Source organism: Mustela putorius, unplaced genomic scaffold, assembly GCF_011764305.1.
Source record: "Mustela putorius furo isolate JIRA1106 unplaced genomic scaffold, ASM1176430v1.1 tig00003972_pilon_pilon_pilon, whole genome shotgun sequence".
Lineage (NCBI taxonomy): Eukaryota > Metazoa > Chordata > Mammalia > Carnivora > Mustelidae > Mustela > Mustela putorius.
In genome coordinates this window covers 8,641,964-8,667,821 of record NW_025422115.1, presented here as the reverse complement: position 1 = coordinate 8,667,821, position 25,858 = coordinate 8,641,964, and the positions used below count along the sequence as shown (strand labels likewise).

At 40.6% G+C, this 25,858-nt stretch overlaps 1 protein-coding gene across 4 annotated transcripts in view; it reads left to right on the top strand.

Annotated features, from left to right (window-relative positions):
• The first annotated feature begins 4,961 nt into the window (after window positions 1–4,961).
• MTMR10 (myotubularin related protein 10) overlaps window positions 4,962–25,858 on the top strand; it is a 53,034-nt gene continuing 32,137 nt past the window's right edge. The window contains exons 1-3 of one of the 4 annotated variants that reach the window (XM_004759862.3): window positions 5,253–5,448; window positions 6,041–6,101; window positions 24,137–24,273. In XM_004759862.3, coding sequence (XP_004759919.1) covers window positions 5,389–5,448; window positions 6,041–6,101; window positions 24,137–24,273 — 258 coding nt within the window. In that variant the 5' untranslated portion in view covers window positions 5,253–5,388. Of the gene's footprint in view, window positions 5,449–6,040; window positions 6,102–17,658; window positions 17,677–24,136; window positions 24,274–25,858 lie in introns of those variants that run through there. The other 3 variants (XM_013060099.2, XM_013060098.2, XM_045070756.1) reach the window with 3 other exon arrangements.

Below are 25,858 nucleotides of genomic sequence, written 5' to 3'. Positions count from 1 at the left end.
GTGACTAACTCTTCTCTCATATTCCCTCCTCTCCCTTTGATGCATGGCAGGTCTGTAACTTGCTAGGAGCATGTACTGATATCTCAGCAGTGTCCATGTTAAATGGTGGCAAATTCCTCAACTGTTCTTATAGACAAAATGACTCTAGTACCTTTGAGACAACAGTTAATGTGTCTTGTCCCAATAATATTACTTATCAGCCCACTTCCATATGCGTCTGGCCACCGTTCCTTTTCCTTGTAACAAATGCTAGCTGAATGATACGTTGAATTGCACTAAGAATTGCTATCTTTCCCAGTGCTGGAATGTCACGGCTTTCAAGCTGGCTGTGATTATGCATATCCCTACCCATGTTCCTATCCCAGTTTCCATTCCAGAGGACAAGTTACCGGTGGTGCTATCCAGAAAGAAGAGAGATTTTGGTATCACAGCCACCGTTGTGACATTGGCTATATCTACAGCAGCTGCCACGGCAGCAGCAGTCTCGCTTGCTGCAACTATACCCACTGCGGAAGCTGTGAACACCCTTGCAGAAGGAATGGCGGCTGCCCTTCAAACACAGACTCAGATCAATGCACATCTGCAAGCAGGAATCCTGATAGTCAACCAGAGAGTGGATTTGGTTCAAGAACAAGTGGACATATGGGGGGCCCTATCGGGACTGGGATGTATAGTACCCTTCCCGGCAATTTGTGTAACTCCCATAGCCTATACTAATATGAGGGACTTACAGAATGTCTCCCGACAGCTCTCCCAATACTTGCGGGGGAATTAGTCCACAGAATTCCAAAACTATACTCAGCACCTGCTACTAGGCATAACAAGGATAAATAACACCAGAGTTGAGTTTGCAACCCTCCCAGAGATAATCAAAACATTGCAAGATGTGTTAACCTTTACGAAACAATGGGCTAGTGTAATTGGTCTGATGACAATCCTCGTAGTGGGCTTGATTCTGCTAGTAAGGAAACTGCAAATTTGGAGGCGACAGCAACATAGGCAACAGCAAGCCATGGTGCAGGCCTTGTTAGCCATCGAGGCTGGAACATCCCCCCAGGTGTGGCTAAGTATGCTGGATCGGTAGTCAACGACGGGTAAGATTGGTGGAGGAAATATACCAACCTAAGACAGGACGCAGATCATTGATATCTGCCGTCTGATGACGGGTAAGGATATTCCCCACCACTGACAACCTAAGACAGGCACGATCCCTGCCATAAAAGAAAAAAGGGGGAGATGTCGGAGGCAGGCCCCTGGCCAGGGCGGCCTCCGCCATTAAAAGATGGCACCTGGCTAGTTGCCAGGTTAGGATTGCCTCGTGAGACTAAGCGGAACGCCCAAAGAGGAAGTAAACAGCATTGGTTGCTAGCGAAGTTGTTCGTTTAGGTGCACAGCCTGATTCGCTCCCTCCTGTACCCTGCTCGCTGATTGGTCATGTAAGCGTATATAAGTGTGTAGACTTGTGGAAATAAAGAGATAGAAGATGCATCCGAACTGGGGCTTCTTGTCATCCTTGCGGGCAGAGGGCGATAATCTATGGGTTTTGATTTTGCTTTAGAATTGCTTTGTCTATTTTTTATGTGGAGACCAAACAATAATGCTGCTGCTGCCATTTTACCAGAATCTCCCCCGCAGAAACAGGGGGAGATTGTCATCTTAAGGGTCCACACACCCAGGCGATGGCATAGTTTTGTAGACAGTATGCGTAACCATGTTTTACCTTTTCTACTGTTTCCACCATTACCTTCTTTTATCTGAACAATTCTAGTAGCTCCCAACTATTCTCTGGGCTTCTACCATGCTGTACCTCTACAGCAGTAGGAGTGATTTTAAAATATCAGCCAGATAACATCACTCTCAGCTCAAAATATTGCAAAAGCTTTTCTCAACTTTCAGGCCCTCGAGATCTGGCCCGGTCTTTCTCTCTGACTTTCTCTCCCAGTGGTTTAGGCTGCATCAGCTGCACTGGCCTCAAACACACCAGGCAGGCTCTCACCTCAGGGCATTTGCCCTGCTATCTACTCTATTCCTAAGCTTGTCCCTCTGATTTCCACTTGGCTCTCTCCCTCACTTCTTCGGTCTCTGCTTAAATGTCATCTTATCAGAAAGGTCTTCCATGACCACACCTCACCTCCCATCACAAAATAGAACTCTCATCCTCTTGCCATGTTTTATTTTTCTTCATGGTTCTTATTACCATGACATGTTATATATTCATTTTTTAATGTATTGTTCTACCCATAATGCCATGAAAAATAGGAACTTTGTCTTCCTGGCAACCTGAACAGTTTTTGTTTTGTTTTGTTTTAGCACAAAGGTAGCACTTGATACAAATTTGATAACTGAATGAATATATAAACTACCTAACACCTAACAGGTATTCAAGAAATGTTTGCACTTTTTTTTTCTTCATAGAGAAAAGGAAATGATCTATAGGGAATACCACTATCTGCCATGATAAAACCAATAATGGAACACAGTGAGAAAAATAAGAGAATGAAATGGTGGCATTAGAGCCAAAAGAAGAGGGTAGTCAAAGTATCAAGGAGGTCAGGGCTGAATAGAGGCACAAAAGTGGTGCTTTGGACTGCACTGTATCCCCCCCAAATTCATATGTTGAAGCCCTGACCCCCAATGTGATTACATTTAGAGGGAGGAGTTTTAGGAGGTAATTAGGTGTAAGTGAGATAGATTATTAAGGGTGGGATCCTGATGCAACAGGATCAGTACCCTTAAAAGAAGAGATACCAGAGCACATGTGCTCACTGTCTCTCTCTCCCTCTTCCTCTCTCCTTCTCCCACCCTCTGGCCTATGAAAACACAGCCACCATTAGCAAGCAAGTCAAAGAGCTCTTAGCAGAAACCTGTCTGGTCTGTACCTCAATTTTGGACTTCCCACCCTCTAGAACTGTGAGAAATAAATTTCTGTTGTTTAAGCACAGAGTAATATTTTGTTGTGGCAGTCCAACTGGACTAATACAGTTAGGTTTCTGAAAAGGTCACAAAATTTAGGGTTAGGTTAGTAACAAATCTGGAAATCAAAGTTTTTCTCCTTTTCTTTTCTTTTTTTTTTCTTTTTAAGATTTTATTTATTTATTTGACAGACAGAGATCACAAGTATGCAGAGAGAGGAAGGGAAGCAGACTCCCTTAGGGATTTAATGCGGGGCTTGATCCCAGGACCCTGGGATCAGTGCCCGAGCGGAAGGCTTTAACCCACTGAGCCACCCAGGCGCCCCAGTTTTTCTCCTTTTCAATTTTAAGGCCAAATCTTAAAGAGTTGTAGATTCTAAGAAAACCAACATAACCAAATCATTTAAGTATAAAGAAAAGCCCATATATCGCTTTTAGAGTATTTATGGGAAAAAAGCCATTTTTCCCTCAGTTCTGAGATATAATTGACATATATCTCTGTATAAGTTTAAGGTGTACAGCATAATGGTTTGACTTACATACTTACATATACTGGGAAATGATTACTGCAATAAGCGTAGATAGCATTTATCAATTTATAGAGATACAATAAAGAGAAAGCAAACAAAGAAAAAACTTTTTTTCTAGTGATGAGGAATCATAGGATTTACTCTTAACAGCTTTCCTATCATACAGCTGTATTAACTACACATTACATCATGCTATACATTAAATCCCTAATGTATGTATCTTTTGACCACCTGCCTTCAATTCTCCCTCCCTACCCTTGCCTCTGGTAATCACAAATCTGATCTTTTTTTGCATGAGTGTTTTTTTTTTAATCCATTTAAGGAAGAAAAGTCACAGACTATTCATAGAAGTTTAAGAAATGCATGTGCACAAGTGTTTTTAACACCTATAACCACGTGGACTTAACATTTTAAAGTACATTTGTGGTTCCTGAGCTAATGAAATCATGTGTTACCCAAACAAATTAATCATACAGATCAGTAGGGTTCTGAATCCAGGATAAATTATTTTCAGAGAAAAAGCAAACTTTTGAATCTTAAAATTGTTTAATGTTTCAACTAGCAACACTTGTCGGTATGACTGTGATTCATATGACTACACTGCAGCTTCCTTGTTATAAAACGCTAGATTAGGGTTTTACTCTTCAAAGCAAAACAAGAATCAAGTCTCAACTAACAGGTCACCAAAATGATACATCACTAGCCCTTCTCCACCAAAGGCTGCTCCAGTTTCGAGTTAAGAAATGCCCTGTGCTCCATATGGTGAAATTCATCTGTTCTTTTCAATTCATGGATGGACTATTTGGTCCACGGCCTATTGAAGGCCCCACACTGATAGTGCCTCACTCTCACTGGGCTTTTGATCATTTTTCTGCTCACTAGTTTCTTTACCTGAGAGGATGGGCAAGAAAAGAAAGGAAGGTAACTTGCTAAGTATCTCTTAGCACATTCAATTTTTATAAGGAGGGTAAAAGTTAATAACCTAAGTTGAGGAGTCTGGATTGCCCGCCAGTGTTATGTGCCAGTTGCCGCCAGGCCGGGGCATCCCCTGGAAATCAGCAGTCCGCTCAGCTGGTAGGACGTCCTAGCCCCAAAGCTTTGCGCAAACACAACAGACGAGATGATGGAAGAAAATCTCCCCCAACCGTGGGACATTTGAGGGAGCTTTATCACATGCGGTACAGACCGCGCTGGACGTTTGATCGTGGCCACTGTCGGTAGCACGGTCCACTTTCCCAGTTCGGGTCCCTCACGCGCTGGATGCACCGCGGGACCGAGTCCGGGACACCAGAGCCCCCTTCCCCAAAGCCCCGGGCTCCTCCGGACGACTTAAAACCACAATGATCGCGCCAGCTGGGTGACAAACGAACAGCAGTCCAGGGAGCTGTTCCAGGAAAAGACAGGAAGGAGCAGCCTAGAAAGAGAGGGATCTGTGCCAAGGTCGTCGGCCCTCTCCAGCCTCCGCCATGACCCCCGCGGGCCCCCGTAGGTCCCCGTGGGCCGCTATGAGCCCTGCGGGCCACCGTAGACGCGCCGGTGCTCTCAAGATGGCTGCCGAGCCCTGCTCCCCCCGGCGCCTTCGCTGAGGTCCCGGCAGCCGGCGAGCGATGCAAGACTTGCGTTCCGGCACCAGCGCAGCCTAGAGGCCGGGAGCGGCCGGCCGCCGGCCCGCACGCACCGTCGCTCGGGGCGGGGCGCCGGGCCCCTTCCGGGGATGGGCCCCGGCGCCCCCGTCGACCCGACTTTGCCCCGGCTCCTCCCCGCTCGGGCGGGCGCTCCGCTGTGTCCCCGCCCGTCAGTCGGCCCGGCCCGGCTGGCCGCAGACGGGGCCTGGGCGGCCGCACCGGGAACTCTGAAACCCCGGGCGTCGGGAGGCGTCGGCGCTACCGCTGACCCGCGGCGGGTCCCGGGTTGCGACCCGGCCAGAGCGAAAAGGCGGCGACACCATGTTCTCCCTCAAGCCTCCCAGACCCACCTTCAGGTCCTACCTCCTGCCGCCGCCCCAGGTAAACAACCCCCACCCCGCGAGCGACCCTCTCCTTGGCGCTTCCTGGGAGCTGCCGGGCCGACTCCCGGGAGGCTCCCCCGGTCTCCCTGTTCCCAGCCGCGCGATTGCCGGAGCCCCGACGCCGGGGAACGCGCCTTCTCGGGAGCCCCCACTGGCTCGGTGGAAACTTGTAAAACTTCGCCGCAGCCATTCTCAGCTCGGAGACTTGTGATCCGTAGTTTGCCGTGTGATGAGACTCAAGGGAGTGTTTGGAGTCGGATTTATTTAGTTCTTTGCCTGGCGGTTGTCCGCACTGTGGCCGCCAGCATGATCGCATCGCTTCTGAGCATCTGGTGGAAGACGTTACCTATCTGTCATAAATGTGAACACCTGGAAGCGGCACGGCAGTTTTAATGGTTTTGTCGGACTCGCAATTGATAATGAACAGATCTTGAAAAGATCTGGTAAAACATGTGAAAGATTTCAAGAGGGGGTGCCGGGGGAAATGTGTATCTGTTGCATGTGTCATCACTTAGAAAACAAAAATTGCTTTAGTATCTCACGGGGGAGGAAAAGTTTTGATCTTGATTTATTTTGCTAATGTATTTCAGACTGACGATAAGATTAATTCAGAACCGAAGATTAAAAAACTGGAGCCAGTCCTTTTGCCAGGTAAACATCAGAGTTTCAACAGATACTTCAGTAAAGTCTTTTGGTCCAAGATGATTCTCCCAGCTAGTATCATGTGGTTAAGTTCTCCCTTGTATTTATTTATGTTAAACTTTATCCTGTTAAAAATCTAATGACTGAGATGACAGAAAAACTTGTTAGAACTAAGCAACAGCAACAGAAAGTAGTTCTGAATTTGGTGTTTGTCCTTGAAAATGTAAGCACTCTAGAGAGCTGTCAAGAATATCACTACCTCATTTCTTTTTTTATTTCCTGAAATGTTCATTTTTAAAACTCTCATTACTTGGATAGGTAGTGAGAGTACTCTTTGCCCTTCATGTCTGCAACTTCATGCATTAATGATTAATGTCATCGTTTTAATCATGTGAAAAGCAACTTTTATTATGTTCGGGTCTTTATACCAATAACAAAACTTAGTAAACTTTGAATTAGTTAACTTGGCGATTTTTTTTTTTTTTTTGGAAGGTGTCCGCTGTATTTGCAAATTTACTTGTTTCAGTTTAGAATGGAGTTTCTCAACAGAGGCTCTATTGACATTTGGGGACTGATAATTCTTTGTAATAGGGACTGTCCCATGCATTATAGGATGTTTAGCAGTATCCCTGGCCTCTACCACCAGATGCTAATGGCACCCCTTCTCCATCTCCTAGTTGTGACCACCAAAATGTCTCCAGATGTTGCCAAAACTTACTTTTGTCTTTTGCCTCTGGGAGCAAAATTCCCTTCCAGTGGAGAGACAAGAACTTTTACTTTGGGTGGCTCCGCTGCCTTTCGGGTCATGATCTCGGAGTCCTGGGATCGAGTCCCACATCGGGCTCTCTGCTCAGTGGAGAGAGACATCTGCTTGTGTTTCTCTCTGTCAAATAAATAAATAAATAAAAATCTTTAAAAAAAAAAAAAAAAAAAAAAAAAAAAAAAAAAAAAAGATTAAAAAAAAAAAAATTTTACCTTGGAACACCTTAAGAGGTGGAGATAGGAATTGGCGATTGAAGTTTTAAATCATATAAAATATTATTTAATTGGTATTTGAATTGTATGACAATTGAATAATAAATGGAAAATTTAGTAGTTTAATATGATTCTTGTGGGGAGTAGCCGGATACTTAGGAAAGCCCATTTTAAACCTGAAATCTAATCAAATACCAATTTGTGTGGCTACTGTCAACATTTAAAAATCTTAGTCATTACTTAATGCTAAACCTAGTAAAATGATTAGAACTTACAGGCAATACCTGAACAGATATGGAAACTTTAAATTTTGTGCTTTGAAATTTTAAATGTTAAGTGGGAACAAACATACTGCAGTCAACCTATAGTTCAATATTATAGATGCTAACTCTTAAAAATTGTTTTCGACTTTATTATGGGACTTAGTTATAAATATTTGGCCTTTATTTAGTTAATGCTTCTTATCCAACCAGTGTGTACTAAATAATCCTTTGTACTTTTCCTGAGAGTGAACTGAACAATAGAATTAATAAGTAACCTTTGCTCCCCCTGTGTGCTCTGTTTTAGCCTTAGTCACTCCAGGCATTTAAAAGTCAACTGTGGGAAACAGTACTCATCTTAAATGAGTGAGGGCCTGTGAGCTATTAACTTTGGCTTTCTTTACTTTTTCTGAATAGGCCCTGTTCTTAGGCCTTGATTTCCCTCTTCTGATATGATATTTGGCATTAATAAACAACAGGTCTTAGATATAAATGATAGTGCTTGATTTTTTTAGGATTGACTTTTATATTTAAGATATGCTTATGAAAGTGTTATTGAATATCGATGAGCAGGAAGAACTTCACACTGAAGAATTATCCCTTCTGTAGAAACTTAGTTTCTACTAAAAAGTCACAGTTTTCTGGGGGAAGATATAAACTCATTTTCTGCCTTTAAGTGGTTTATGTGTCCTAGAAGGGGCAGCTGAATCTAGATACTCTGATTTGTGTTTGCAGCTAGCCTGTTTCCTACAAAATATTTAGCCAGTCCTAGATGAGTGTGTCTTCTGCCTTCTTTCCTCACCCCTTCTATTCTTACTCTCTTATCTTGGCCTTCCCATACACTCCCCAGTTTCTTTCTGTCTGGCTACCTCATTTTGGTCTCTGTTTCCTGCCCCCCCCCCCCCCCCCCGCCACCTACCTGTCTGACTACTACTAGAACCTCCGTTACTCCTCCTTTGGCTTGCATCCTACTCCTTGACCTGTGAAATCTGGAAGACAGCTGGAAAGTAACTGAGGCATTGGTGATCTAAAGACTTGGGCTAGGTTAGGGTTTTTTACTAAGAGGGCTTAATAATACAGTTCTTGCCTTCGTTATAGTCAGAAACCACAAGGAAACTTGGCCAAGTCACCTGTGGCTTTACACAGTCACACGGAACAAGAAGTGATTGTTTAGGGAGAGAGTATTGCATGTTATCCTTTGGCATAGAGCCTTAGGTTCAAGGATATCCTACTGTAGTTGCCCAAAGTTTGAACTTTTACGTGAAATGGATTGTGTATAGTTACTGTGTGTTCCTTTGGAACTTAACAAGGTTAAATTTAAAATGATCTCCATCTTTTATTAGGTGAAGAAAATAGAAGAAACTGGCAATTTAATTTCGATTGTGCTTTATGTTAGTAATTTTCTATTTGCATGGTTCATGAACTTCCTTGAGATAGAGATTGTACCTAATTCAGCTTTTGGCCTTGATGTCTTGTGTGGTGCACTGAGCTGCTGATTGAGCGATGACTAAATGAAAGAACCCCTAGAACACCAGCTTGAATTGTTACTATAGCCATGCCCACATGCTCAATCCCAGGCCCCTGAGATCATGACCTGAGCCGAAGGCAGAGGTCCAACCCACTGAGCCACCCAGGCGCCCCCAGAGACTTTGAATTTTTAAATACATGTGTGTGTGCATGTATGTTTCAGCATATATTTATTAAGGGCAAAAATTGCCAGACTAATATATATTTTGGAGGGGAGGATACAGGAGGTGAGAGAGAGAGAGAATCTTAGGCAGGCTCCACACCCAGCACAGAACCTAATGTGGGGCTCAATCTCAGAATCCTGAGATCATGACCTGAGCCAAAATCAGGTATGGGTCACTTAACCAGCTAAGCCACCCACGCACCCTAGACTGTGCTCATATCTTTTTCGGATAGCTGCTGGAGTGGTGAAGCAGTCACTGAGCACCTGAGCTAGGGGCCTGGCTCTGTGCTAGATGAATAAAAGTGCTGGATGAGTAGTATGCCTGGATCACAGCAAAGCTGTGGACAGCGTAGAAGACAGCGACCTATATCACTCTTTCCCAGGGTCTGGCTGGCGTCAGATCTGGACGAAGTTTTTAACAGCCCTTGGTCAAACTAAGAAAATTAAGAAAAAATGCAACTTTTTCCCATAGAGCTGAGTTGATTTAAATGATTGTCCTGTATTTCTGAGATTTTGTCCTTCCAGTTTCCTTGGTATAGATGTGTTCTCTGTTAAATGATGGTGGTAGTAGCTGTGGCTTTAAAGAAGTTCGCAAAATGACTTTAAAGAAGTTAGCAAAATAAAAGGTTAAGAACTCTATGTTGGTTGCATGAATTGTTTTTGTGGTATATCTGATTTGTGAAATCTGGGTTAGAAACCACTTGATGAGGTTTTTATAATATCATAGATAGGATTTTTTAAAAAGATTTATTTATTTATTTTAGAGAGAGGAGAGAGAGCACAAGTGGGAGGAGCAGAGGGAGAGAGAATCCCAAGTGACTCTGCACTGAGCACAGAGCCCAGGGCAGGGCTGGATCCCAAGACCCTGAGATCATGACTTGAGCTGAAACCAAAAGTCAGATGCTTAACTGACCTGTCCACCCAGGTGCCCCTCATAGGTACAATTTTTTTTTCTTATAAAGATTTTATTTATTTATTTGACAGAGAGAGATCACAAGTAGGCAGAGCAGCAGGCAGAGAGAAGGGGAAGCAGGCTCCCCGCTGTGCAGAGAGCCTGATGCAGGGCTCGATCCCAGGACCCTGGGATCATGACCTGAGCCGAAGGCAGCCACTCCACCGACTAAGCCACCCAGGCACCCCTCATAGATACAATTTAATGAGCACTTATACAGAGAACATCAGTAATTTTGTCTCCCTAGGAATTGTTTCACTGTCTTCTGAAAAATTTACCCTCCCTCCTTTGACACATCAAACTTCCCCGTCCCCACACTGCCTTGGGTTCTAGTGTAGCCAGCAAGGATAATAAGCCACCCCAGACTGCAAGAATGGACACAGCTGGGCCTCTGTTATTTTCAGATCGGTACTAAGGGAAGAGATCCTTTTTTGGTAGTTCTGCCAGTGGCCGTAGTTCCAGAGAACCTGCTCCAAAGAATGAAGTCCCATGTTTTAGAGAGAGGCAGAGGTACAACACTGAGGGGGACTTGTGAAGGCGTTCAAGCTGCTGGGCTCCATTTTGCTTGAAGTCCAGCTGACACAAAAGGCAGATTTCTTTTTGCTTAGCTGGCTCCAGGTACACTTCTGACACTTTTCAACTAAAATCCCTAACTAATACATAGCTTTCAGGTTACTCCTCATAACAGCTGTCTCAGGGAGGCACCCGTTTATCTTCGTGTGCCAGATGAGAGGACTGTAGTTGCACATGCTAAGTCACTTTCCCTGTATGGCAGAGCTGGAATTCTGAGCCCAGCTCTCAGGCTGTGCCTTTAACCACTAAGCAACAGGGCCTACCTCACTGCACTGGGGACATTAGGGTACAAATTTATGCTTTGGAACTGGAGAGAGTGGATTGGATGTTGGCCTAGAAGTTCTCTAGTTGGGTAAAAAAGAGCTCTGTCCTTAGCGGTGCCCTTTCCACAGCAGTGACAGATTTTGACCCAACTTGAGAAGCAACTTTCAATTTAAGCTGCCAGAAAAACGGACTGCCTTGGGAGGCAGGGGACTTCCTGTCACTGGCTGTGCCAAAGCAGAGGCTGGTGGAATGCCAGCGGCTTTGTCACGAGGTGGTGAGCTTTGCAGTAAGTGGGCTTGTTGGCCTTTTCTCTCTTCTAACTCTGGGATGGGATCTTGCTAAGGATCTGAGAGGTCGGAGGTAGGGCTTGAAGCGCTGTGGCTAGTAGTAAGGAGTTAATTGTTCCACAGGTTTCCAGTGCATGTGGTGTAAAAAGCTAAAAAGGTTGGGGTCCTGGCTTAGACAGTTTCAGTTCATTGGGGAAAATGCTTCAGGAGAGCAATTGTGAGAGCTCAGAGGAAGGTCACTGAAGCAAGATTTGAGGTTGGGGAGGTGTCAGGAAATGACTTCTGCTCTGCATCTTGAGTGCCTGCCCAGCCCGGGCCACTGTGCTAAGGCCGAGTCCGCTCAGCTCTTTCCCCCTTCCCATCTGTAATGCCAGCAGCGCTGAAAGCATCAAGATTAACTGTTAGATCGATAATGAATGCACTCATTGTCAGTCTTTTGTAATCGGATCAGGAAAGCATACGGCCCTGGGCCATCTGGAAAATGAAAATAGCCATTGTTGGATAGATGTGTTGTTTATTTTCTTACATATTCACTGTTTAGACCATTTATGTACTATTCTTGTTTTCTGCCTCACTGTAACTCTTATTTCCTTGCTTGCACAGTAAGTCCCTTGAAGGTAGATGTTCTCTTTTGGGTGTTTTATGTTTTGTGTTGTTTTTTAATACCTTTTTGTAGATCGGCCTTCGAGATGATTGTAGACTGATTTTTTTGTAGTATCTTGCTTCAGAGGTATGTTGCTTTTGAAAGCCCGGAAGGACCTATAACTCCATTTTGGAATGGCGAAGCATGTAACTATTATGTTTGTCCCTCGCCTGTGGAGCCTTCATAGCGGGTCCTCCTCAGACTGCAGCTGCAGGACCTTGGGCCAGAATTTCGTTACTTGCTTCCTCACTTCTGACCATCAGTCTCTCTGTACCTTGGCTCCTGCTCAGAATCTCTCCATGAACTTGCACGAGTAAAATCCTGCTTACCCAATATAAAAATCCAATTCTGTAACCCCTGTGATTTGCCAGCACTCCACCTTGCTGACCTCTGCACTGTTTCCCAGCGCTGATAATTGCCTCAGTCAGGCTGGTTCCTTTCTCTCTCCCAAATGCCTGATTCCTCATTTAGGCCTTTGTCACTGTTGTCATCACATGTTCTATCTCTGTCCTCTTCTACCTTCAGGATTTCCTTCTGGTTTTTTCCCAGGGTCTGCACTTCTGACTCTCCTTCAGCCCACTTTGTAGGTGACACTTACTGGACATGCTCCTTGATCTCATACTCTTCTGTATAGTTATCATCTGCAAAATTGGACCCATGATGGCATCGGACGTTTTGTGTTTGTCTTCCATGTAGATTCAGCGTCCCTTAATAATTTTTAGGCTACTTTAATTCCTGTATTTATGTACAGCTAGGGTGGACAACTGGTTCCCTTTTGCCTGTGACCATCCTTGTATTAATGCTGAAAGTTGCAGCCAGCCAGCCAGTCACCGTATGTAAAGCCATATACTGAACCCTGTATTGGCTTAAACACATTCTGTAGGTTAATTAGCCACTGTATACAGTGTGGCTTTGTCTTAAACTATTTCTTAAGCTAAAATGTATTATGGGAAAATTTATTTTTATTCATGAGGCATGTATTGACTTTCCAAATGTATTGGCTTCCTAAATGTGGAACTGATTTTTTGGTTCTCTGAAAGTTAAAAACCTTAGCTCTACCATTTTTGAAGATTTATTAATTTTAATTATATTTCCTTTCTTATTTACTTTTATGGGTGGAGGGGTCTTGCGAAGAGAAATTTTGATGATTTCTTGATCCCTTTCCAGGTTGTAGTACAAACTCTTGACCCATCATCTGATTTAGAGATAGCTTTTTGGGGGGGCTTTTTGCTTACCACACAGTGAAACAAATTTCCTACTTTATCTTCCATGAGACCTCCCCGTGGCTTCCCTCCAGTGGTGTGCTGGGAAGTGCTTGGTGGTGAAAATCCTCTCACCAGGGCTGATTGCGAACTGCCATCTTGAAGGCCCAGAGCCAGGGCTGGGGGGCGTGGGGGGTGCAGGGAGGAACTGGAGGTTCTCCTGAGCCAGTTCACGCTGGCTAGCACAACACTGCTCTGCCACCTGACAGACGCCAGAGTTGTCCCTGGGAAAACTTCATGGTCTCCTGGAGTTCTGAAGCTTTTGTCAGGCGCTTTCTTTCTTAGGGCTCACTAATTCAAGGTGCAGCAAGGATAGTCTCAGTACTCTTGTATTTTGTATCCATCATCTCTAGGAAGAGCCCATTTAGTATCTTTTTCTTTCCTGTCTCTAAGCTCAACAGTACTGCAGTACTTGCAGTAAGCTTTAACAGCTCCTACTGTGTTACTGCTTTTTTATGGAGTATGAGCAGAAAATTGTTAGGAGAGCAGATAGCTGTGCTACGTGAGCCAACCATTTTAAAGACTGGTTGCATGTGAACATAATCTAGCGTCATCAAATAAACTCAAGCTGGGTTAACTTGACACTTACTTAATTATATGCTTATAATAATACGACTCAAGCAGAGCATTTCTCCAGCAGTACCCTCCTTTCCGTCCTCCCCTCAATCCCGCCCAATTTCTCCTCCCTTCCAAGGGCTCATTCCCATTTTCTGCTCTCAGTTCTGGTTGACACTTCAGTTTCCTTAAAAGACCACAGCCCAGAGAATCCCTATTGAGCTTTTGTTGTTACTTTTCTATTTCTGTTCAGTTTTTTCTCACTTTTATTATTATTTTTTAAAGATTTCATTTATTTTTGAAAGAGAGAACCCGAGTGGGGGGCAGAGGGAGAAGAAGCAGACTCCCCACTGAGCAGGAAGTCCGATGCGGGGCTCCATTCCAGGACCCTGAGATCATGACCTGAGCCGAAGGCAGAGGCTTAACCGACTCAGCCGCCCAGGTGCCCTCAGTTTTATTTTTAAATACACTTGGACTTATAAGAGTTGTATAAAAGAGTGCAGTTAGCATATACTGTTCACCCAGCTTCCCCTAAAGTTAGTATCTTATATGACCTTGTTAAATTTAGCTAAATTAAGAAATCAACAATGCTGTTTTATTCACATTTCCCTAGTTTTTCCACTAATGTCCATTAGCCGTTCCAAGAGGCTGTCAGGGATACCACATTGCATTTAATCATTATGTCTCTTTAGTGTCTTTACTCTGACAGTTTCTCCATTTTTACTAATGGTGATGACTTCTTTCATATTGGTGCCTGTATCCTTTTGAAATGACCTCCCACCTTCTCTTTCTCCTTCCTTCCTTTCTGGCATTCTTGACCTACCAGAGACTCCCTACTTATATTGTGTTTCCTCTGCCCCAGTCCTGGAATTAACTGTTTTTGCAAGGATCACATGGTCTTTAAATACCAAGGTCTGTGTGCTGAATGTACTTTGTTACTGGAGTGTTACTGTTTTTAGGCCTGTAGGGGCCAGAGTAGAAAATATGCACCTGTGTTACTAATCCACCTATATACACATCTCTTTATGTTTCAGTATGTGAATATATGAATATATGAATATATGTATATGTATATATGTAATATGTGAATATATGTAAAAGTTCTTAAGAAACCATGTCTAGCAAACTTTGTGTAAAGTAAATGTTTTGGACTTTGAAGGCCAAAATGTCTCTGTTGCAAGTACTCCGCTCTGCCTTTGTCCATGAAAGCAGTCAGAGCCAATACACAAACAAATAAGCAAGGATATGTTTCAGTAAAATGTTACTTACAAAAACAGGTCTGTGGGCTGTGCTTGGCCATCCCCTGGACTCATTAAATGCATTCTCCTTTTATCTTTGTCTCATTCTCACTGTGTTCATGGGCTTGACATTTTACATTTGTGCCATCAGTAAGAGGATCATGTTGCTAGAGAAGAAGGGCTGTCCTTGAGTGTGCGCCTCATAAATACTCTAGGCTGATGGCGCTATGACGCGGCCATGTCCTGTCCCACAAAACCTCCATCTCTTTTTTCTGTTATCACGTCTTCTCCCCTTCTCAGGAACCTAAAATCCTGTGGTGTGGCCTTTTTTTTTTTTTAAAGTTAATTTTTGAGTATACCATACATAAAAAATATATATGAGTCTTTAGAGTTAGAACTGAATGACCTTTTGTAGCACTGGTTTGAGAGTCCTTGGGCAGATGAGTTTGCTAGTTGAGAAAGTTGGCACAGCATGAAGTGATATAGGTTATACTTCGTGAGCCAGTAGTTCTTGTATGAAGAAATCAGTGTTGTAGGAGTATGACATCTGAGTGCAATGTGAATAATTAATTTAGGGGTTTTTTGTTTGTTTGTTTGTTTGTTTTTTAAGTTCAGGGCCCTCTTATAATTGGTAGTTAAGATTTCTTGGGGGGAAGACAGGCCCACATTCTTGGGAGGCATATCCTAATATCCCACGATATTGGGAGGCATTGGGCTCAAGGGGCTGTGGAAGATTTAAATTTTATGTGTTCAAATTATTTGATGAGTTTCAACGTAAATTTATGTCATTTAAAGTTTTTTTTCTCATTAGAATCCAGTTAAGACTAATACTTTGAATCTTTAATTCAGTTTTTGTGCTTCCTGTTTCTAGGTATAGTAGGTTTAATTTTATGTAAGAATAGAGAAAACTGGATTTGAAATCAGAACACTTGGTTATAAATTGAAAACTTACTTCTTAATATTTTTTAAATCTTAAGAAAGTGATATAACTTCTTTGGATCCAAGTACCTTATCTGCCATACCTTATGGGTTGTTGAAAGAATCAAAGAGGAAAAATGTTGAGAAACTCCAATTAGTATATTTTACAGCTCCCTATGTATGTGGTAGGCACGCATAGCAGTTCTGTTCCTTTTTTCTAACTTGATGTGAATTTCCCATGCATCTTTTTTTTTTTTTTAAGATGAAGGGTACAGGTATTTTTATTTTTTAAAGATTTTATTTGTTTATTTGACAGGGATCACAAGTAGGCAGAGAGGCAGGCAGAGAGAGAGAGGAAGAAGCAGGCTCCCTGCTGAGCAAAGAGCTGGATGCGGGGCTCGATCCCAGGACCCTGGGATCATGATTTCCCATGCATCTTTTTTTTTTTTTTTTAAAGATTATTTATTTATTTATTTCACAGAAAGAGAGAGAGAGAGATCACAAGCAGGCAGAGAGGCAGGCAGAGAAGGGGAAGCAGGCTCACCGCTGAGCAGAGAGCCTGATGCGGGGCTCAATCCCAGGACCCCGAGTCCACGACCCGAGCCGAAGGTAGAGGCCCAACCCACTGAGCCACCCAGGCGCCCCCCCATGCATCTTATCTCCTCACCCTCTTGGCTGCTTGGCCTTGTTCAATTCCTGGTTTTTGTTCTGTCTGGAATACCTCCTCTTCCATTATTGGTAGTTGGCCTGGTGAACCAGGAAGCAGAGAAGTGATTTCACATGTTGAGCACTCATTTAATAGGCACCTGCCTTGTACTGGGCATTTGTCTAGGAACTGAAGTATCAGCATTGTGGAAAAATCATTCCCCCTTCTATCCTCATGGAGCATATGATCCTAAGGGTGGGACAGGTAGTAATTTAAAAATATATATATAATTGTAGCTGTGTAAATGCTAGGAATTACAAGTGTATGATGCTGGGATTGAGGGATTTAATCTAGGCTGGGAGATTTAAAAAAAAAAAAAAAAGGCATTTCTGAGAAAGTGATTAGGCTAAGGGAGAAGGGGAGAATATTCCCGGAAATGGGAACAACATGTGCAAAGACCACATCTAGTGGGAGCAGTATGATCCCTAGGAGGGATGAAAAGAGCACTGTGGTGTGAGGGTGTAGGTGAGGAGGACAGTGGCAGAGGGTGAGGGGCGCAGGGCCTCAACAGGCCACGTGCGGAAGGTTTGTCTTCGGGATGGGAGATTATTCAGGTGGTTTAAGCTGAGACATTGACATGAGTAAATTTGAACTAAATCTTCAAGTAAATAGTAGGCTGCTGTTCTTAAAATTATCTTGTATATTTTTAAGAACTTTGAATAAAAGCTATTATTGCAACTCAGGTTTATGATAACAGTTTTGTTGAGTGAAAGAATCGCTTTGAGAACCTAGTTGCATTCTTGAATTGGTAGGTTTTTGTGGCTTGTCAGCAAACAGGTTCTATCCACCACTGTTAAGGTTTTTATAATGATAAATATAGATGAAGTAGGTCAGTACCCTCCCTTTTCTACCACTGAACCTGAAGATGGAGTGCTTAAAAATGTCCGCGGGTCTCGTCGAATTTTAGATCTTGAAATTAAGGTTTATTTTAATGAAGACCACGCTTTAAATAAATAATTTCTTTCAAAGCACATTATAAATTTTGTTTTGACCTCTTACATTTCTTTCTTTAATCTTCCCCTTTTTTTTTTTCTTTTTAAAGATTCCATTCATTTATCTCACGGACAGAGATCACAAGTAGGCAGAGAAAGAGAGAAGGAAGCAGGCTCCCTGCCGAGCAGAGAGCCCGATATGGGACTCGATCCCAGGACTCTGAGATCATGACCTGAGCCGAAGGCAGAGGATTAACCCACTGAGCCACCCAGGCGCCCCTAATCTTCCCTTTTAACTTTGAAACTATATTTTAAAGTTTTATTGCCAAGTAAGTTATAATTTGGGTGCAGAGGGAAACTCACTTTGGCTTTATAAAATATAGCTTATTTAAATTTTTAAAATACAATTTATTTAAACTAAAAAAATCCAAACCAGTTCACCCATTTCTCCCAACCTGCACCTCTGGCAAACACGAAGTCGTTCTCTAAGACCTTGGGTTGTTTTTGTTTGTTTGTTTGTTTTTTAGATTCCACATAGAAGAGAGATTATCAAGCATTTGTCTGACTAATTTCAGTTAGCATAATGCCCCCAAGGTGCATCCATGTTGTTGCAGATGGCAAGATTTCATTTTCTTTTATGACTGAATAGTATTCCTGAGCTGTGGGGTTAATGTGCTGCATCTTTACTCATTCATCCACTGATGAATACTTTGTTTCCATATTTTGGCTGTTGTGAATAATGCTGCAGTGACATGTGGGTGCAAATATTTTTTCATGTTAATGTTCTCATTTTCTTTGGATCAATACCTAGAAGTGGAATTGCTGGATCACATGGTATTTCTGCTTTTAATTTTTGAGGAACTTTTATACTGTTTTCCAGTGTCTATACCAATTTTCATTCCCACCATCAGTGTAGAAGGATAGCCTCTTATCCACATCCTTGCCAACACTTGTTATTTCCGATCTTTTTGATAATAGCCATTCCAGCAGATGTGACGTGATGTGTCATTGTATTTTTGATTTGCATTTCCCTGACAAATTAATGATATAGAGCATCTTTTCATGTACTTATTGGTCATCTGTATGTCTTCTTTAGAAAATACTTATTCAGCTCTTCTGGCCATTTTCAAAATTGGGTTTGGTTTTGTTTTAGCTGTTGAGTTGTATGAGTCTTTTTTATATATTTTGGATCTTCACCTCTTACATAATTTCAAAATATTTTCTTTCATTCAATAGGTTGCCTTTTCATTCTGTTGATGGTTTCTTTTGCTGTGCAGAAGCTTTTTAGTTTGATGTAGTCCTACCTGTTTGTTTTGCTTTTGTTGTTTTGCTGTTGGTGTTAGAGTCAAAAAATTATCAACAAGACCTTTGTTAAGGAGTTTACCACCTATGTTTTCTTCTAGGACTTCTATGGAGTCTTTAATTTCTAAAATTCTAGTCTTTCTAAGTTAGTTTTTGTGTATGATGTAAGATAGTGGTCCAGTTTCATTCTCTTGCCTATGGCTATCTAATTTTCTAAATGCCATTTATTAAAGAGACTGTCCTTTCCCCATTGTATATACTCTTGGCTCCTTAGTTAGAAATTAACTGGCCATATGTGTGTGGGTGGGTTTATTTCTGGGCTGTCTATTCTGTTCTATGGATCTATATGTCTGTTTACCTTGTTTTAATTACCATAGCTTTATAATATAGCTTGAAATCAGGGAGCATGTTACCTTCAACTTTGTTCTTTTTCAAGATTGCTTTGGTTATTTGGGGTCTGTTATGGTTTCATACAGATTTTAAGATAGTTCTATTTCTGTGGTAAATGCTGATTTCATACAGATTTTAAGATAGTTCTATTTCTGTGGAATTTTAATATTACATTGAATTTATATATTGCTTTGGGTAGAATGGACATTTTAACAATGTTAATTTGTCCAGTCATGGGCATGGGATATCTTTCCATTTATTTGTGTCATCTTTAATTTTTTTATTTAACATCTCATAGTCTTCTATAAACAGGCTCCCCCCTCCAACCTTGGTTAAATTAGATCTGGGTATTTTATTCTTTTTGATACAATTGTAAGTGGGTTTCCTGAATTTCTCGTTCTCATAGTTCATTATTAGTATATAAAAATGTAATCACATTTTGTATATTGATTTTTACTGACTTTGCTAGTTTAGCCATTTTTTGATGAAGTCTTTAAGGTTTTATATATATCGTATCATCTTTGAATAATGACAGTTTTACTTCTTCATTTTCAATTTGGATGACTTTTGTTTTTTTCCTTAGCTAATTGCTGTGACTTGGAGTTCCAGTACTATGTTGAATTAAAGTGTGTATCCTTGTCTTGTTTCTGATTTTAGAGGGAAAACTTTCAGTTTTTCACTATTGAGTTTATTATTAGCTGTGGGCTTATCACATATGGCCCTTATTATATTGAGGTGTGTTTTCCACGACACTGGCTTTGTTGAGTTTTCATCATAAATGGATGTTGAATTTTGTCAGATGCTTTTTCTGTATCTATTGAGATGATCAAAGGATTTTTACCCTTCAGTTTGTTAATGCAGTGTATCATCTTGACTGATTTGCAGATGTTGAACCATCCTTGCATCCCTGCAGTAATCCCACTCCATCGTGGTGTATGATGGTTTTAATATGTTACTGAATTTTTCTTATTTGTAAGTATTTTGTTGAGGATTTTTGCATCTGTGTTTATCAGGGAAATTGGCCTGTAATTTTCTCGTGCTTTTAGTAATTTATTCAAACTATTGACTGGAATAGAGTCCCCAACTGTTATTATACTGCTGTCTTATTTCTCCCTTTAAGGCTTCTAATAGTTTCTTTTTATATTTAGGTGCTCCACTGTTGGGCGCATAAGTGTTTACGAATGTTTTATCTTCTCATTGGATTGACCCTTTTATCATTATGTAGCACTCTCTTTGTCTTTATTGCAGTCTTTGTTTTCAAGTCTTTTTGTTTGATGTAAGTATATATACTCCAGCTTTGGTTTCCATTTGCATGGAAAATCCCTTGTTCTGTCCTTCTTTCCATACATCTATAGCAAGTCTCTTATAGGTAACATATAGATAAGTGTTTTTTAATCCATTCACCCACTCTGTATTTTTTGAGAGGAACATTTAGTCCATTTACATTTAGAGTAATTATTGAGAGATATGTGCTTATTGCCATTTTATTACTTGTTTTCTGGAAGTTTTTGTAATTCTTCTCTGTTCCTTTCTTCCATTGTTCTCTTCCTTTGTGTTTTGATGGCTTTTTTTTTTTCTTGATGGCTTTCTTTAGTGGTATGCTTATATTCCTTTCTCTTTATCTTCTGTGTATTTAGTATAGGTTTTTGCTTTGTTTTGCAACTGTGAGGTTTAAATATAACAACTTCTATCTGTTACAGTCTACAGTCTTAAATTGATAACAAGTTTTGTCCCATTGTAAAGCTTAAGATATTACTTTTGCCATTCACACTTCATGTTTTTGATGTTACATTTTACATCTTTGTATATCTTCAGTATCCCATAACCAAATATTGTAGTTTTAGGTAATTTTATTACTTTTGTCTTTTAACCTTCTTAATAGCTTTAGAAGTTTAGAATTCACTACCTTTACTATATGTTTATCTTTCCAGTGATATGTATTCTTTCATATGTGTTCTTGTTATTAACTAGTGCTCTTTCTTTTCAGTGTAAAGTAGTCTTTGTTAGCATACCTTCTTTAGTTTTTGCTTGTCTGGAAAATTTTTTATTTCCTCTTCACTTCTGAATGATAACTTTGCTATGTAGAGTGTTCTTGATTGAAAGGGTTTTTTCTTTCAGCACTTTGAGTATATAGTGTCACTCTCTCCTGGCTTGTGCAATTTCTGCTAAAAGTTCTGTTGATAGCCTTGTCAGGCTTTGTTGTCTGTAGTAAGTTATTTTTTTCTTGCCACTTCTAATATTCTCTCCTTGTCTTTAACTTTTAATATTTTAATTACAGTGTGTCTTGAAGTGGGTCTCTTTTTGGGTTCCTCTTGTTGGGAACTGTGTGATCTTGCTGGATTTGGATGTTTCCGTCCCCAGATTAGAGAAGTTTTCAGCCATTATTTCTTCTAGTAAGATTTTCCCTTTCCCTTATCCTGGGAGCCTGATGATGCAAACATTAGTCCATTTGATGTCCAGTAAGTCCTTTAAGCTATCCGTACATTTTTCCATTCTTTTTTTCTTTTTGCTATTCTGATTTGGATGGGTTCTCTTGCCTTTTTTTTTGAAGTTGACTGATTCCTTTTTTTTTTTTCATCTACCTTTCATCAACCCTTTTGGGGCATTTTTGTTTCAGTTATTGTTCTTTATTGTTCTTTGTTCAACTATTGTTCTGTTCAGTATCTTCTTAGCTCTTCCATCTTTTTTGTTGAAGTTCTCATTGTGTTCATGCATTTTTTTTTTCTTCCCAGTTTGGTGATCATCTTTTCTTTTTTCTTTTTTCTTTTTTTTTCACTTAAGTGCAATTTTTAAAAATCTGAGTATAGTTGACACACAATGTTACATTAGTTTCAGGTGTATGACTTAGTGATTTGACAACTTTATACATTATGCACTGCTCACCATAAGTGTAGCTTTACCATCTGTGGTATTACATAGCTATGACAATATCAGTGACATATTCCTTATGCTCTGCTTTTTATTCCTATAAGTTACTCATCGCATAACTGGAGACCTGTATCTCCTACTCTTTGCCTAATCACCCACTCTCCTCCCCTCTGACAACTATCAGTTTGTTGTCTGTATTTATAGTTCTGATTTTGATTTTTCTCTATTTTTTCCAGATTATACTTATGACTGGAATCAGACAGTATTTGTCTTCTCAATCTGACTAGTTTTAGTTAGCATGATATCCTCTAGGTCCATTCATGTTGTCTCAAGTGGCATGATCCTTCCTTTTTATTTTATTACTGTGTAATATCCCATTGTGTATATATAGCACATTTTCCTTATCCATTTGTCTATTGATGGATACTTACATTGTTTCTCCATGTCTTAACTATTGTAAATAATGCTACAGTAAACATAGGAGTACATTTATCTTTTTGAGTGACTGTTTTCATTTTTGGTGAGCACCTTTACCACCATTACTTTGAACTCTTTTTATCAGGTGAATTACTTATCTCTTTTTAACTAAGTTTTTTCTCTGAGGTTTTGTCTTGTTCTATCATTTGGAACATATTCCTGTGTTTCTTCACTTTGTTTGACTCTCTTTGTTGGTTTCTAGATAGTAGATGAAACAACTACCTCTCCCAATCCTGAAGGAGGGGCATTGTGTAGGAGATGAACCTTATTGTTTAGCCTTATTGTTCAACCTTATTCCCCAGCTCTTTGTTATCTCTCATACCATCCTGCTTGTCCAATCAGTCTATTATATTTTTAGTAGATCCCAGTAGTTTAGGATGTGCCAAACCAGTCAATATCCCAGAGGGGAGGATCTCAGTGCCTCGATTTGGCTGACTGGAAGCCAAACCCTTAGGCATCAACTTTTTAAGGTATGCAAATACATATAGTCTTGTAGGACGACAAGTGTAGGCCCTACTGGCCACGAGAGCCAGGAGGCAACCACAAAAATCAGGGTACCAGATGTATGTAAAAGCTGCCTTTTGAGAGATACTGGTGGTCTGGAGCACAGCAGAGGGAGTGTGTGGATATGGCACCCACTAGTCTCTGTCCCCAGAGAGTGTTCCAACAGGCTCCTAGATAGATGTGTTAAATAAGGCACCTGCCCTTCAGGCCAGGCCAGTGCTTTAATATAAGAAGGAGGTAAGCCTCCTTCGCTTGAAATCTGGCTACCATCGCTGCCTCCGACCTGGACCCCAGGTGTGTGAGTCCAAGTGTCTTAGCTTTTTAAGAGCAGTTTCTCAGATCTCTAGGGTCTTATGGGTCTTGGGACACAAACCTCATTGGTTTTAAAGTTCATGTTTTGAGGGCTTGTCTCTCAAGGTATGTGTTAAAACTTGGGGTGCCTGATGTAGCATTTGAACCCTTTACTCTCAGGAAGAAAGTCTGGGTTTTGAGTTCCATCCTGGTTGTGGGTCACCATGCAGGGATGGTATATATATATATATTGAAATTATGTCCCAGCCTCTCCTACTTGCTTTGGTTTAGTTCTCCTTTGCCCAGTCTGGAGCTGTCACTCAGCTAGACTTTAGGGTTTAAAAGGAAATTGTCTGTACGTAGCTGTAGACTCAGTATGTCCATGAGAGGAGATGAGTTTAGGGTGTGCCTAGGATTCACCATCCTGAACCCTGTTTACCAATAATACATTGTGTTACTTATTTTGAGTTAATAAGTACTTTGAGTTACTTACTTATTTTGGGTTAAGCCCAAACTCTGTTTCTCATCCCTTAGTAAAGGAATCAAAGACATTGGTTTGGGATGTAAAGTCACATGTTAATAAAACACAAATACTCCAAACAGTACTTTGAAGAAGATAGTGTAGTTTATCTCTTCTCCAGAATGCCTTTCAATAAAAGATAATGGGAGGCAGTATCACATAGTATTAAATGCAGACTCGGTTTCAGCCTTTCTGGTTGAACCATCTCAGACCCTTCAGCTCTTCGTGCCTTAGTTTCTGTATCTTACAAATGGTGGGCAGTGCCTCACTGTTACTGCTGCTCTTGATGAAAGCTTTCCTGGCACCCGGCACCTGGTGAGCCTCCAAGGGTTCATTCTTACTCTCGTCATCATGAAGTAATCCTTATAGGCCACACGGTGACTGTAGACATTTTATGGTATAGTTGTAGCTCACACAATATTTTTCTTTTTTAAAAGGGGAAATTGTTGTAAATGAAGTCAATTTTGTGAGAAAATGCATTGCAACGGACACAAGTCAATACGATCTGTGGGGAAAGCTGATCTGCAGTAACTTCAAAATTTCCTTTATTACGGATGACCCGATGCCATTACAGGTGTGTGTTATTTGTGTGTTGTTTAGTTGTATCAAGGATTTGACTCTAAGCAGTATGTATAATTACTTAAAGCACAAGTATGGAAAATTATAGTAAAATTATTATGCAGTTAACAACATTGGGAATGTGTTATATTAAAATTCAAAATAAAGTGTACAGAGAATGTTGGGACTCAAGGAGAAGAATTCGTGAGATGGTTGAGTTATCTTGCTTTTTTTATCTCCTGTGATTATTGCTTAGATATCCTTTCAGTAATGGAGTTAGTATTTTCTTTCTTCTCATGTTTTAAACTGCTTTTAAAAATGAAGCTATCCTTTTTTTTTAAAGTAGTCCTAAAGAGAAAAGCTTAATTATTTAGCAAATAATTGCATAAACACAGTGGATTTTATAGATTTCATAGTATTTTTAACTAATTCCTTTTCCAAACATCAAATTCTAGTTTGAAATTTCAATTTACTGGTCCAATTAGAAGGAAGAAAAATACTGATAAAATTTTTCTTTAATAACACTTGCCATTTTATGGTCTCACTGGAAACCCATAATACCGTTTAAGTTTGGTTTTTTAAAAATTGAGGTATTTGTTTGATTAACTTAAAAATTGTGGACTTTTCCTTGGCTCTTCTATTTTGATTTCTAAAGTGTTATATACTTTTATCCCCTAGACTTTTATTTATGATAGGAATTGTTCTCAAATCAAATATTTGGATATTAATTATAAACTTTTGACTGAAATGTCTGATTCTGGATACATATATTTCATATAGCTTTTATTAGTTTACCAAAATATTTACTTTATATTTGTGTGTATATTGCAAACTATTGTAGGTATATTTAGACTGAAGGCAGTTATAGGTACCTAGTATGTGGACACACTAATTTGGCTATAGACCAAAGGGTTTTTCCTCTTCGTTTTTAGATTCATTTTTATCTGTGGCTGCAGACTTCACTGTAAATGAAATGCATATACTTAATTAAAATAGCCACATCTCATACTGCTGGTAGGGGAAATAAACCAGTGCTCTACTGACAGCTGGTTAATAGTGAGAACTATTTTCTTAGTTTAAAAATGGGTATAAAGGGGCGCCTGGGTGGCTCAGTGGGTTAAGCCGCTGCCTTCGGCTCAGGTCATGATCTCAGGGTCCTGGGATGGAGTCCCACATCGGGCTCTCTGCTCAGCAGGGAGCCTGCTTCCTCCTCTCTCTCTGCCTGCCTCTCTGCCTACCTGTGATCTCTCTCTGTCAAATAAATAAATAAAATCTTAAAAAAAAAAAAAACGGGTATAAAGTGTTTATTGACAGATTAAAATAAAACGAGCTGTAGTTTGCCTGAAGATTTTTATTTCTAGTATAATTTCTGCTCTAAAAATTACTTTCAAAAGAGTGATTTTCCAAAGTCTCCTTTGTAAAATCAAGCCATGATTTTGCCTATTAAAATCTGATGACTTGAGAGTACCTTTTTCTTTGTTATTTTAATGACCGTCTAACCAGAGTCAGACATGCAAATGGTTGCCTATGAAGTGATTGATAATATTGCATATCTTGGATATTATAAACGTATTATTGTATACAATTTAACCTCATTTCAT